The sequence below is a fragment of the Muntiacus reevesi genome, chromosome 3, assembly GCF_963930625.1.
Source record: "Muntiacus reevesi chromosome 3, mMunRee1.1, whole genome shotgun sequence".
In the NCBI taxonomy this organism is placed as follows: domain Eukaryota; kingdom Metazoa; phylum Chordata; class Mammalia; order Artiodactyla; family Cervidae; genus Muntiacus; species Muntiacus reevesi.
Genome location: NC_089251.1, coordinates 177,224,140 through 177,237,081, shown reverse-complemented (window position 1 = coordinate 177,237,081; position 12,942 = coordinate 177,224,140). Strand labels below are relative to the sequence as shown.

General features: G+C 34.9%; 1 protein-coding gene across 8 annotated transcripts in view; it reads left to right on the top strand.

The window, feature by feature from the left end:
- The window catches only part of UTRN (utrophin), a 538,989-nt gene that overhangs the window by 389,124 nt on the left and 136,923 nt on the right, over window positions 1-12,942 (top strand). For all 8 annotated transcript variants that reach the window (XM_065931202.1, XM_065931205.1, XM_065931203.1 and 5 more), the window contains one exon: window positions 5,508-5,664. In XM_065931202.1, coding sequence (XP_065787274.1) covers window positions 5,508-5,664 — 157 coding nt within the window. The remainder of the gene's footprint in view (window positions 1-5,507; window positions 5,665-12,942) is intronic.

Genomic DNA, 12,942 nt, shown 5'->3' with positions numbered 1-12,942 from the left:
TTATGAGCCTCCTAAAGATTCAGAGCACCTTTTTTAAAGCCCTTAGAGAAGATTAACCTTTAACATCATCATTACATCTGATGTTACCACACTTTTGCAATGTCATTGACACCACTTTTAACTTAAGCTAGTTGGTTTTGCTAGCCATGTTGTAAAACTACTAAAATTTTCTTCTCTCAAATCTCATAGAAGAAGATGCTGCAGCTTTATTTATTTTTCCCTCTGGCTGAGTGCTTTTCTGTAGAACTTTCTGCAGTGATGGACATGTTCTCTACAGTAGCCATCAGCCGTGTGTGGAAAGTTGAGCAGCTGAAATGTGGCAAGTGCAACTGGTGAACTGAATTCCCCATTTTATTTATTTTAGTTACCTTAAGATTTAATACTTATTTGACTCCTTGACAGCACTGGGTCTTAATTGTGGCACATGGAATTTTTTTTCCTTTTCTTTCTTTCTTTTCTTAGTGGCAGCATGCAGGATCTTTAGTTGCAGCATGAGAACTCTTAGTTGCAGCATATGGGATCTAGTTCTCTAATCAGGGATCGAGCCTGGGCCCCCTGTGCTGGGAGCTCAGAGTCTTAGCCACTGGATCACCAAGGAAGTCCCCCTTAAACTTTAAACTGAAATAGCCACATGTTGCTGGTGGCTACAATGTTGGATGCACAGCTCTGGTGTTCTTTTCAGAACAGTCTGAGTTCTGAGAACGCCACTTTTTTCTCATAGTCAGTCTTAATCCCTTTTCTGGGAGCAGGAATAACTCACATTTAATGTTACTGGTGATTTTTGCACTAATGAAGGGGTTTTTTTTTTTTTTTTTTCATTATAACTCAACTTATAATCTGTGGGTTTTACCACGAAATAAAAGTTTATGTGTAGTAAGAATGCCAAAGTGGATATTTAATTTTGTGCCTTCCCTGGTGACCAGTGGTAAAGAATCTGCTTGCTAGTGCAGGAGACATGAGATACATGGGTTCGATTCCTGGGTTTGGAAGATCCCTTGAAGTAGGAAATGACAACCCACTCCAGGATTCTTGCCTGGGGAATCCCATGGACAGAGGAGCCTGGTGGGTACAGTCCATAGGGTTGCAAAGAGTCGAACGGAACTGAGCAAGTGAGCACAAACATGAGCACGATTCCTTCTTTACACAATAAGGGATAGTATATCTTTACTCCACTTAATCTGAATCATCAAATTATTTGGCAGACCTACTGCTTTCCAAATGTATCTTTCCTTGTCTACATATATATCTGGGTAGTTTCTATCTGCCCTCTTGAGTGTTCTCCGTGATGAAAGCAACATAGTATAAAGGGCTTGGAATTAAGTATGAATATTCCAAATTCTCACCACGGCTTCTTGAGCAAATTTCTTCCTTCTCTGAGCTGTTGCTGCAGAGAGTTCTTAGGGTTCCTATCTCAGAGTATATTTGGTTTACTTCTCTTTCTCCTAACTTGACCCTAGAACTTTATATTTCTCAAACAGTGTAGTGCTGATATCAGAGCAAGTGCTCCATAGATGTTTGCTTTTATTGAAAAAAATGGAAAACTGTATTTTATTTTAATAGATATCACTCTTATACTGTTTATTTTTTTCTTTTTTTTGTATCTGTATGTTGGGAAAAGGAATAAATACTTCTTTGAGAAACATAATAAATAGCTTTTTGGGTTTAGAATATGTATTAATACATAGTTTTGTCCATAGTTCCTTTTCTGCTATATTTAAATGGCGAGGTACCTTTTTTTTTTTTTCTTTAAATTTTATTTTATTAGTTGGAGGCCAATTACTTCACAACATTTCAGTGGGTTTTGACATACATTGACACGAATCAGCCATAGAGTTACACGTATCCCCCATCCCGATCCCCCCTCCCACCTCCCTCTCCACCCGCCTCCTCTGTGTCCTCCCAGTGCACCAGGCCCGAGCACTTGTCTCATGCATCGGTGAGGTACCTTTTTTAATGATTATTTACCTTCTAAAATGTTTTCATGTTATAGTTTCAAAAATAACTGATCACTTAAAATTGTTTACGGAGTTGTAAAATAAGTGATTCAACCTAGAAGAAGTAACTTTTGCAAAGCATTTTCTGTAGTAGACATCACTCTGAGTTAATAGCACAATGAAAGTATCTGTTGCTTTGCACATGTTAGGTACCCAAAGAATGAACTGAAGCAGGTGAGGGTGTAATAAGTCTATTATCCAAAATGTGAGTGCCCGCAGATATGTGTGGGATAAAGAAATGTTTTAAGTGATGATTCTGAAAGCATGATTGATGACTGGTTATCTGTAGTCTTGGGAAAATACAAACTTCAGAATGTTTAAAGTAAAATTATAGAAGTACAACTACACCAAACACAAATGTAAGGTTTCTTTTTGTAAACCATTCAACCCAGTGCCCAAGAAAAGGCTTTCATCTTGAAAGATGAAAGAATTAAATTGAAACTAGGACACTGAAGGCTACTACAGAAGCATACATTTATTTGGACATATGGTAGTAATCCACTAAACACATATTTATAATCTATCAGAGAATAACCAGAACAGATTTTCCAGGCAAAGATTCTGTCAGATCAGCTTGTTTTTTATTATGGAAAAGGAAAGAGTCTGAGAGGCACATACACAAATGTTATCTTTATTTCAAAGTTACTTCAGTATCTCTCTTAAAAATGTATTTCCTCCATCTTTATAAAGAGTTGTTCAGGTCCTGTATGCCATAGATTTCAATGATCAATTTCATTATGCCTGTGCAGTCAGAAAGTTAATTGCAGTGGAAAAGACTTTTGCATGCTCTTCAATACAATGAGTATGTAACTGGGTTTCAAAGGGATGTAATGTCTGGTTTGGTTATTGATTAAAGCGTTAAACTGTAGACATTGAAGATGCAGGATCAAATAATCTAAAATAAGAGGTCAGGGTATGTGCATAAGTGTTTTGCACACAAAGACACTCAAAACACTCAAGCATTTATTGATTGACTAAGGACTTCTGATTTCTAGCTGTTATTTATCTGTTATTTATTTAGCTGGATTTAAAAATATTGGAAAGAAATTGCACCAACTGGCAAATATACTTGACAAAATGCTTTGTAACTGGCAGAGAGAATTTTCAGTTAATATCTTCCCTGATAGCTCATTTGCTAAAGAATCTTCCTGCAATGCAGGAGACCCTAGTTTGATTCTTGGGTTGGGGAGATTTGCTGGAGAAGGGATAGGCTACCCACTCCAGGGTTCTTGGGCTTACCTTGTAGCTCAGCTGGTAAAGAATCCACCTGCAATGTGGGACACCTGGGTTCGATCCCTGGGTGGGGAAGATCTCCTGGAGAATGGAAAGGCTACCCACTCCAGTATTCTGGTCTAGAGAATTCCATGGACTTTATAGTTCATGGGGTTGCAAAGAGTTGGACATGACTGAGTGACTTTCACTTTCGTAATTGAAATTATTTAGTTCTGTTCTGTGCCAGATAAAATTATTATTTATCAGGGATAGGTAATTACATATTTGGCTTGAAATTAATCAATGTGAACACAGAAAAATTGGCCCACAGAACAGAACTGGGATCTTATTACAGTGCAAGTTTGTAATGTGAGGTCAATCTTAGCACCCGTAGAATGAACAGAAAAGACTTTAAATACAAGAGAATAAGATAAAATTTTAAATTATAAGATATGTCAAAGTTCTTTCTGTATTTATAATTTTTTTAAAAATACTTCATATCTTGGTTTTATAAGACATAGAATTTTGTTGTTTGAAGAGTTTGTTTTATATTAACCAGCTGACAATGGAACTATAAATAGATTGCAGGACGGTTGGTCTTTTGTGTTTGACTGAATGCAGTTATTGGTAGTTTAGAGATATGCAGAACTACCTTTTTTTTTCTTTTAGCCAAGAATATTGGGTGCTAGACTGTGGCCATTGTGTTAGGAATTAGAGATGAACTAGAAATCAGAGATCCGTAGTTCTTCTGAAAACATTATGAACTTTTAAACAAGACTTATGATGTTGTTGAGTATCCACTGCTGAGATCACCTAATGTGATTTGCTTTTTTCTAGAGCAAGCTATTATTAGCTTTGAGACAAAGGTTCAGATTTCCTCTCCCAAAAGGGAAGATTCACAAAGGAATCTCAGTCTACTGTTGTGCTGGGTTGATTCGTTTCATACTTTTCAGTAAAGCAGCAGTTTTGTGGAAGTGTGGACCATAAGCCAGTGTTATGGTAAAAGTTGTGCATGAAAGGATGTGAAGCCTGGTGAACAGAGGTTTCATGTACCTGGGTTTGCCCCCAAATGAGTCATCTTTATCTATTGTAAATCTTTAGTCTTTGGAAGCTGTTATGTAACAAGGCTTATGTCTGTCTCCATTAGCCTTGCCTCTGTCTTTCTGAAAGGTCATGGACAGTCAAGGTAATTCCATTTCATGCAGTTTAGCTTGTAAGTCCACGTTCATGGTCTGTCTGCTGCAAGAATGAGGCAACACTGATTCCTTGAGTCTTTTGAATTGCTTTTGACTGATTCATCCTTTTAAACCCATGTGGTGTGGGCTTGAGGCTGTATAGCTGGACTTTCTCCAAGGTTCTAACAGGAGCAACTAGCAAATTTGTCTTTTGTTTACACTTCTATTTTCAAAGACTTTTATCTTATTTAAATATTCATCACATAAAAATGTATTTCCTAAATAAAGTTCCCTAATTATAAGTTCACAATTTAAGAATCTGAAGGTACTTTGTGTTAAGAACACAAATTTTTACTGAAACAAAGACCTTATCTTTGATTCAGAGTATAAATACTGCAATCAATGGTTTCTGATCAATTATTTTCTTTTCACAGTGGACGTATATCACTGGACATCAGTCATCCATAAACCAAATAGTGTTCTGTCCAAGTAATATCTTATTGTTTTTCGATATTCTGAGATAAATATTGGTGATATTCTGCTTTCAGTAGTTTATTTCACTATGAGAGAAATTAAGACATTAGTAATCCCTCTGAAAATTAGCTTTTTTGGAAAGAAAAATCACATAAGCCTGTTGCATATACTCAGTACCAAAATATATAAGAATTAGGTGGTTATTTTGCTCTCCGTGGTAACTACATCTGGTATGTGTCTTTCTAAACATTTTATATACATAAAATTTCTTGTATCCCTCCCTTTGTATATAGATAGAAGAAATGAAAAAAGTTACATTTGAATGTGTATATACACTATACATAAACTATTGAAACTTGCTTAATTTTGCATTATATCATGGGCATTCTTCTTGAAAGCCTCACAGATGCCTTTGTGGCATGGAAGTGTATGTTTTAACTTTTGACAAATATTGCAAACACATCCTGACTAGTCTAGCTTATTCAAAAGAACTATTTCTTACAGGAAATATATATTCTTTTTATAAAGTGTCAGTCTCTTTCTTAGATGTGAGCATTAGTTGGTTATACAAGATTATTAGGTCAAAGGAGGGTATATAATTTTTCAGATGCATTTCAAATGTCTAAATGTGGTCAGTGTTATCTCTCAACAGGGCTCATTTGGAGGCCAGTGCTGAGAAATGGAACAGATTGCTGACGTCTTTAGAAGAACTGATCAAATGGCTGAATATGAAAGATGAAGAGCTTAAGAAACAAATGCCTATTGGAGGGGATGTCCCAGCCTTACAACTCCAATATGATCATTGTAAAGTAAGTTGACCACATACAGTGGGTACCTTTCTTTGTTCATTTTTATTTTGTGAAGTAAATATTCCAAATAAGATAAATATGTTAGTGGAACCAATTATGACAGGATTTTTTTTTCCTCCCTCTGTTTCTAATTACTAGTATTTAGGCATCTTATTGAAATTGCATGCCTTGCTCCCTTTTGTTTCAGATTAAGTTTTCTCTTCATATTTAACTGAATAGTTTTTCAAATCTTTCAGGTATCTAAAGCTTAATATTATTCTTAGCCGATCATGAAATTTATCTATTCCTTATAGATTTTAAAATGCTAATATATTATATTGAGGAAATATTTACTTTGTTAATCTTAAATAAGTTACAGAGTCATAAAGAATTACAAACTATTTTGTTTTATTAAATGAAAGTGGAGAAAAGTAAGGACTTGAATAAAGACCATTGTATTTAAAACGGTTTTACAGGTTTGTGGGGTTTTCTTTCTCTTTTTTTATTGGTTTGATTTTAAACTCTTTGTTGCATTTCTGTTCTGTTCAAATATCTATCTCTATGCAAATTTGTACTTTTACTTTGACAAGCAGATATACTGAATATTATCAAGTGACACATTGACTCTTATGTCCTTGAATTATTTAAATTGTTTGCCTCATTAACTTTCCATTCATTTATTTTATATCTCTTTATACCCATTTTCTCGTGTGTTGCATATCACCTTGTTTTGTTATATTGTTTTACTCTTCACATGCAACACAAGTTCTTATTCTAAATCTGTGCATTTTGCTGTGATGTTAGAACTCTGTTCCCATTTTAAAAAATGATAAACACTAACATATGCTTCTTCTAAAGGAAGATGTCCTCTATGTTATAAGTTGCTTCAATGCAAAATGATAAGATCTTGAAATTTATTATATTTCAAATGCTTGTGATCAGGTTATTCAAGTTACCATTTGGGTAAATTTTCTCTTTGTATTTGAAAAGAGAATATAGTATAGAAATACCTCTAAGATTGAGATAAAAAGGAAGATAATTTTAATAATCATGATAGAAGATTTAAAATTACTGATTTAAAAAATCAATGTCTCACTTTTTTCAGCTTTGTCTCCTATTGATTATTCATATACACATTTTGAAGATTCAGGTATTAGTGATGAAAAGAAATAATACAAAGCTCTTCTAATAGAATTGTTTTGTTAAGGAATAAAATGTGTTTGTGACTGCACTACCATTTTGATTAAAACTGAAATCTTGAGGTAGGAGATGATTTTTCCTTTGTACAGGTTCATGTTGATTCTAGATTGTAGAACATGTTTTATCATAGCCTACCTTCTAAATTTATCAATGATCCAAAACTACAAGTTCTCTTAATATTATATATTATTAATGTTTTGATGAAAATGTCATATTTTACTTTAAAAACTGAGGTGGTGATGTTAGGAGAAATAACTTAGGCAGTAGATTTTAGAGTGAAGTTTGTGGCGATGTATTAGTTTGCTAGGTCCACCATAGCAAAGTTCCTAAATAGGTGTTTTAAACATCAGAAATTTATTTTCTCATCTTTCTAGAGTCTAGAAGTCTGAAATCAAGATGCAAGCAGGGTGGATTTCTTCTGAGGCCCCTCTCCTTGGGTTGTAGATGGCTGTCTTCTCCCTTTGTCTTTACATGATGTCCACTTTGTGGGTATTTGTGTCTTAAAACTGGTCAAAATGCCCTGCTTTTATTAGGACCCCTGTTATACTGGATTAGGGCCTATCCTAATGAATGGCCTTATTTAAATTTGGTTAGCTCTTTAAAAGCCCTGTCTACAAATACTGTCACATTTGGTCAAAAGTAACCTTCTTTCCTAACTGCCAAGAGTAATGTTTCTAATTGCCATAAATTATTACAAGGAGGGTGAATCACCGTGTGTTAGTACAAACAAGGCAATATTTAAAGATATGACACCTACATGTAATATTAGTTTACTTTTCTTACTGAACTTTATCGGCTATAGACATAGAATAGTCCAAGTGTAGTGAAACCTCAGCCTTGCCAGAGTTCTCTCCTCAGTCTTTTCTTAAAATCAAAATCCATTTGGATGTACCTGTGGTAGCTCTATGTTTCAGGCAGGAATTTTCCTTCCTGGGTACTTGGAGATATCTTTTCCCCTGGCCTTCAGATGCTTTTTATCTAGGAAATTGTGTGTGTGTGGTGTGTGTGTGTGTGTGTGTGTGTACAACTTAGAATTATCAATTGTTAGGACGGAAAGGAACCCAAGAAATAATTTAGTCCAGTCCCCTTATTTATAAGAAGCATATGCTCTCATATCTGAGTTTTCCTTCCTCCTTCCTTCACTTCTAGCAGATAGTTAACATTTACTTCATGTGCATCTGGCAGTTTGTAACACAGTAGAAGGACACTGGTACAGAAAACAGACACGGGCCTGGCAGTCAGGGGGAACTTGCGTTTGTCCTTCTCCACCTTGGAGTTCCTGTGTCTTCTCTGTGCTGTGAGAAATCATGGCCAACGAGGTTTGCAGCTCAGCTGTGGACTGCACATTGCTGTCCCAGATCTCTGGTTGTCTGCCTAATCACCCATTTCTCGAACCCCCAACTTTGGTCCCTTGGTTATAATCTATGGGTGGTTTCAGTTCATATACACATTTATTACCAGTTTCTTTTCCTTAATGGGTTGTAGAATTCTCTTCAATTATAACATTATGGTGTAGCTTTAAACATAACACAAAATAATTTTTAAATTAATTTTTTACAGATATGCTTAGCATTAAATTTAGCATTTAGTCTCTTAGTTTTTCCCTATTATTAAAAACTCTCTCTCTCTATATATATATTTTACCGACTTGCTATTTTAGGTCTTTGTCATAATAAAGTTTAAAAAAATCTTTTTAACTTCAAAGAACTCTTGCCTAGCTAGAACAATGAAATTCAACCATTGAGTGGTTTGATATTACTATTAGGCAAGATATTTTATTCTCTGAATTGTTCCCTTAGAAAGAGGGGAGACCTTGTATTTGATTTCAAACTCACACTCATTTTGTAGGTGGCTGTCTGAATTACTTTATTTTGAATCACACAGTACTATTTAGAGAAGCTGAATAAATTTGATATAATCTCTGCGTGCTCATTTAGAATATCTAGAGATTACTAGATGGATTTTTTTAAGTAAGAGACAAAGAAATTTACTCTGATTTGTTAATTATTCCAGGAGATATGATCACATAAATGCAAGTCTTGAATGTCATTGCACAGAAGTCTTTTAAAAATCAATTTAGAGAGTGACACCATATGTTACATTATGGACAAGACAAAAATACACATCCGCCAGATGCCCCAAATAACCACCTGTGCTGGTGTTACACTTAATTAGCACTTAAGTTTTACATTAAAATTTCCAGTGGCATTATTATATACAAAGTGAAAGCAAGCCTGTGTCTCAGTACCTTAGGTGGATGTAGAGTCACTACATGCAAAAAACTGTTAGGTGACTCAAAATTTCTTCCAATAAGGTCAAAATATGATGTCAAAGATTTATAAGAATTTGGAGAAAATAATTATAAGTAGGCATCTGATGATTTAACCCATACCCTCAGCAGTATATGTATTCAAGTTCACTGAAAACTTTCTTTGGCTCATCTCACTTGGATAGTGGTGTATTATTCTCTATTCTGAGACACCTTATGTTGGACCTGACTATACAGAGTTATTGAACCTAGCACATGGTCTTAGGTAGACCTGGTTTCAGTTACCACCCCTCCCCCCACCCCAACACACACACACCAGCCCTGTGATCCCAGCTTGGGGATATGCTTTGGGGCATATTGTCTAATCATCACTATATTTGACCATGTAGCAGGGTACAAATAGTAAGTAAAGCATCAGATGTTGGAGTTATTCTTTAAACTAGGACTTAAACTTATATTTTATAGTATATTTTTAATATTAGTTGCTCTGTGTCTACATTTTGTATTTTTCCTCAGATTCATTATGTCTGGGTGCTCTAAGTTTTAATATCATAACCTACACTTATTGTTTTAGCCTATTGGTTCCTTAAGCAAACTTAGACTCCTCAAAAAATTGGATGAAGCCATTGAAACAACAATATTTTTGAGAATTTATATGGGATAAGATATGAGCTTAGAAACTGGAAGGTGATTTATTTCTTGTTCATACTAAAAGATACAACTTATCATGGAAAGGCCAAACCCATAAAACTAATGTGCATACGCTGCCTTTAATTAACTTATTTAAAGGTAATAGGCGAATTATATATATTTAACCATGAATCTAATTACCTTGAAAGGCAATATTTGAGTGCTTGTAAGTAAAAGAACACAAATGCATAAAATATAAAATATGCATTATTTTATATGTACATCTCTTTACCCTGGGTCCAGTCTACTTTCAATGTTGCAGATGGTAAGAGACTGTCTTATCTCAGATGTATGTATTCAGTCACCTCAGATACAAAGAGGTTGATTTATGGGGACTCATATATTCTTAAAGTTTTCTGAGTCCCACATATATTTTTATACTCTAGTACTTTACATGTATATCAATGATTTAATGACACTTTTTCATAACTGTTCTTTGATAATGGCAGTGCTAGTCACTTCATCATCCATCCTTCTATCCATCCATCCATCTATCCACCTCCACTATTCACAGAATGACTTATATTTTGAAATTGATGCTGAATATACAGAGGGCAGTAAGACACAGCCACTACTTCAGTAACATATTTTAGTTATTCTTACACCTAAATGCTCTATGCTTGTGACTGTATCCAGAAGAAATATACATTTAAATATTTAGGTGATGGCTCTGAGACTTCAGTTAGAATGATACTGTAAGGTCATATTTCAAAGCACCTCATCTGCTCAAATGCCTAACAATTACAGATAAAATGTAAAAAACAGAAAAATCAAACATGGCAAAATTGGGCTCCAAAATACAACAAACATTCTGTGGATCAGAAACAAAGCAGAAAAGCAAAGAAGCTAGTAGGGTTGATGCTTCTGGAAAAATGTAGCAGTCCTAGGCAATGAGCAAGCAGAAAGCCCCATAGCAAAGGCTCAGCTCAAAAATCTGTCTTATACAGGGAAATGCATGACTCATGGATTGGCATCTTTTCCTTCTGTTATGTAAATGTCCCAGGAACTGATATTATGAAACATCAATATATTTTGAACCCTTAATTAAATATCTATACTTTCTTGGATGTTTTAACCAGTGACTTAGAACACTGATAGATTTTCAGCAATAATTCTTTGTTTTTTTTTCAGCAATAATTCTAATAAATACTTTGTTCAATGTTTTAACAGCCCATCATAGGCCAACTTGTTAAATCATAATCATAAGTCAAAGAGCCTTGATGGTAAAGTTTGGCATGGCACCTGGTCCACAGTAAATACTCAGTAAGTGGTGGCTGGTCTCATCTCCCATAACTGCTGAGAATCTGTCTTGATAGTTTTGATTATTTTTATTTTGTTTAAAACTGTCATAGGCTATATGAGTTGTTTTAGCTAATTAAATAAAATCATATTAATATCTGTTATTTACTGTCCAGCAGAACTAGCCTCCAATTACAATCTAGGGTCAACCTGTTACATTAAGCAGAAATCACGCTCTAAACATTTTAGGTTTCTGCTTGGCAAACAATGCAATCACATTATCTTTTTTTTCTCATGCAGGTACAAGTTTAATCCCCTTCAATGTTGAAAGAAATTACTACTATAAAATATATAATATTTCTAATGACTTTCAGAATAAATTGATAAAGTTTAATTTTTCTACTTAAAAGTTTTTTGGGAAATAAAGTCCCTTATATGTAGTTTCACTTTCAAAAGTGTGAGATTATTGTTCAATCAGCAATTATTAGAAGGCACCTATAATATATATAGCATTCATTTGAAATGTTATGAAATTACTTCAGTCAGATATTTGAAGATTGGGATAAAATTGCAGATTCAGTTTTTGCTATTTGCACTTCATTTTCATAACAATGTATATATTAAGTTACATAGGGGCAGTTATCAGAGCTCTAATGCTCTTTCTGCAATATAATGAATGTTTGATTTTAGAGAAGGAAATTGCCAAGAATAATTGAAAGTGTATGATTCAGGTGCAAGATCTTATGAGTTTTTCCATTCCTTCAGGGCTACTCTGTCCTTTGCTTAATTCAATTTAATTCCTATATTCAAACCTCGTTATATAAAAATCAGGACATTTGGGCCTTAAACTGAATTGCCAAGATATATTTGCAAGTTTACTCATTAAAATAACAAATTTGAACTTTGTCTTTAAAACAATAATATGCCACCTTTAAATTCAGTGTGTGTGTGTGTGTGTGGTTATTCTCCCTATTAAATATGTTATTCTCCTTGCTACTCTTTGCCTGAAAACCTGTAATTTCAAGGTCTTGCTCTGTTATAATGTTACCTAATGTGAAAAGTCAGTCTTTTTCTAAAGTTGATTAAATTATTTCCCAAGTTCCCCTTCAGCCTTTGCCACCTGTGTTGACTTCCTTCTTATCAAAAGCACAGCCATCTAAGGTCTGTAAACAAAGACTGTGTGAAAGACCTAAAAAACAGCAGTTCTGTAAGTGAGTCTGCACCTACCCACCCATTCAGCTGACTGCAGTTGACTTGCCTCCCAAGCCTGACATGGGTATTGAGAACCTCACCCCAAAGGGCCATAGAATATCTAAGTTTAGAGGGAAAGGCGAGGCAACCTAATAATTATCACTGCCTAGTGGTGAAGTTGAAGAGTCGACCACAGATGTAGGCAAGTTAAGGTCCGTGAAACCAAGCAATACGGTTCTCCCTTTCATTCAGCCCTTTCCTAGTGAACTGCCTCTGGTCATATTTAGCAGAGGGATAGTTTCATTTATCGAACAGTTCATTTATTCCTTCAGGAAACTTCCAAGTTGCACCTGATGTTTGCTACATTCCTTGCTAGGTGCTAAGCATGCGTCAGTTCCTAAGACTGTTTTTGCTGTCACAGACTTCATCATCTAAGGACAGAAACAGGCTCAAAATCAAGTGACTACTGTAGATATCAAAAGTGCTGTCATGTGAGTATGTGTGTGCAGCCAGGAAGATATGGATGAATCAAGGCTGTTTGTACTTGAGAAGATTGGAAAAGCTCCATAGAGCAAGTATGTAGCTTTTGAGCTGGAAAGAGACCTTGGAATAAAAATTCACTAAAGAGTGTTATCAAACCTCTTGGAGGGAAAATCCTCCAAACTGACCAGGGTGTGACTTGGGGTATGCAACAGAGCAAGAGATGTTGC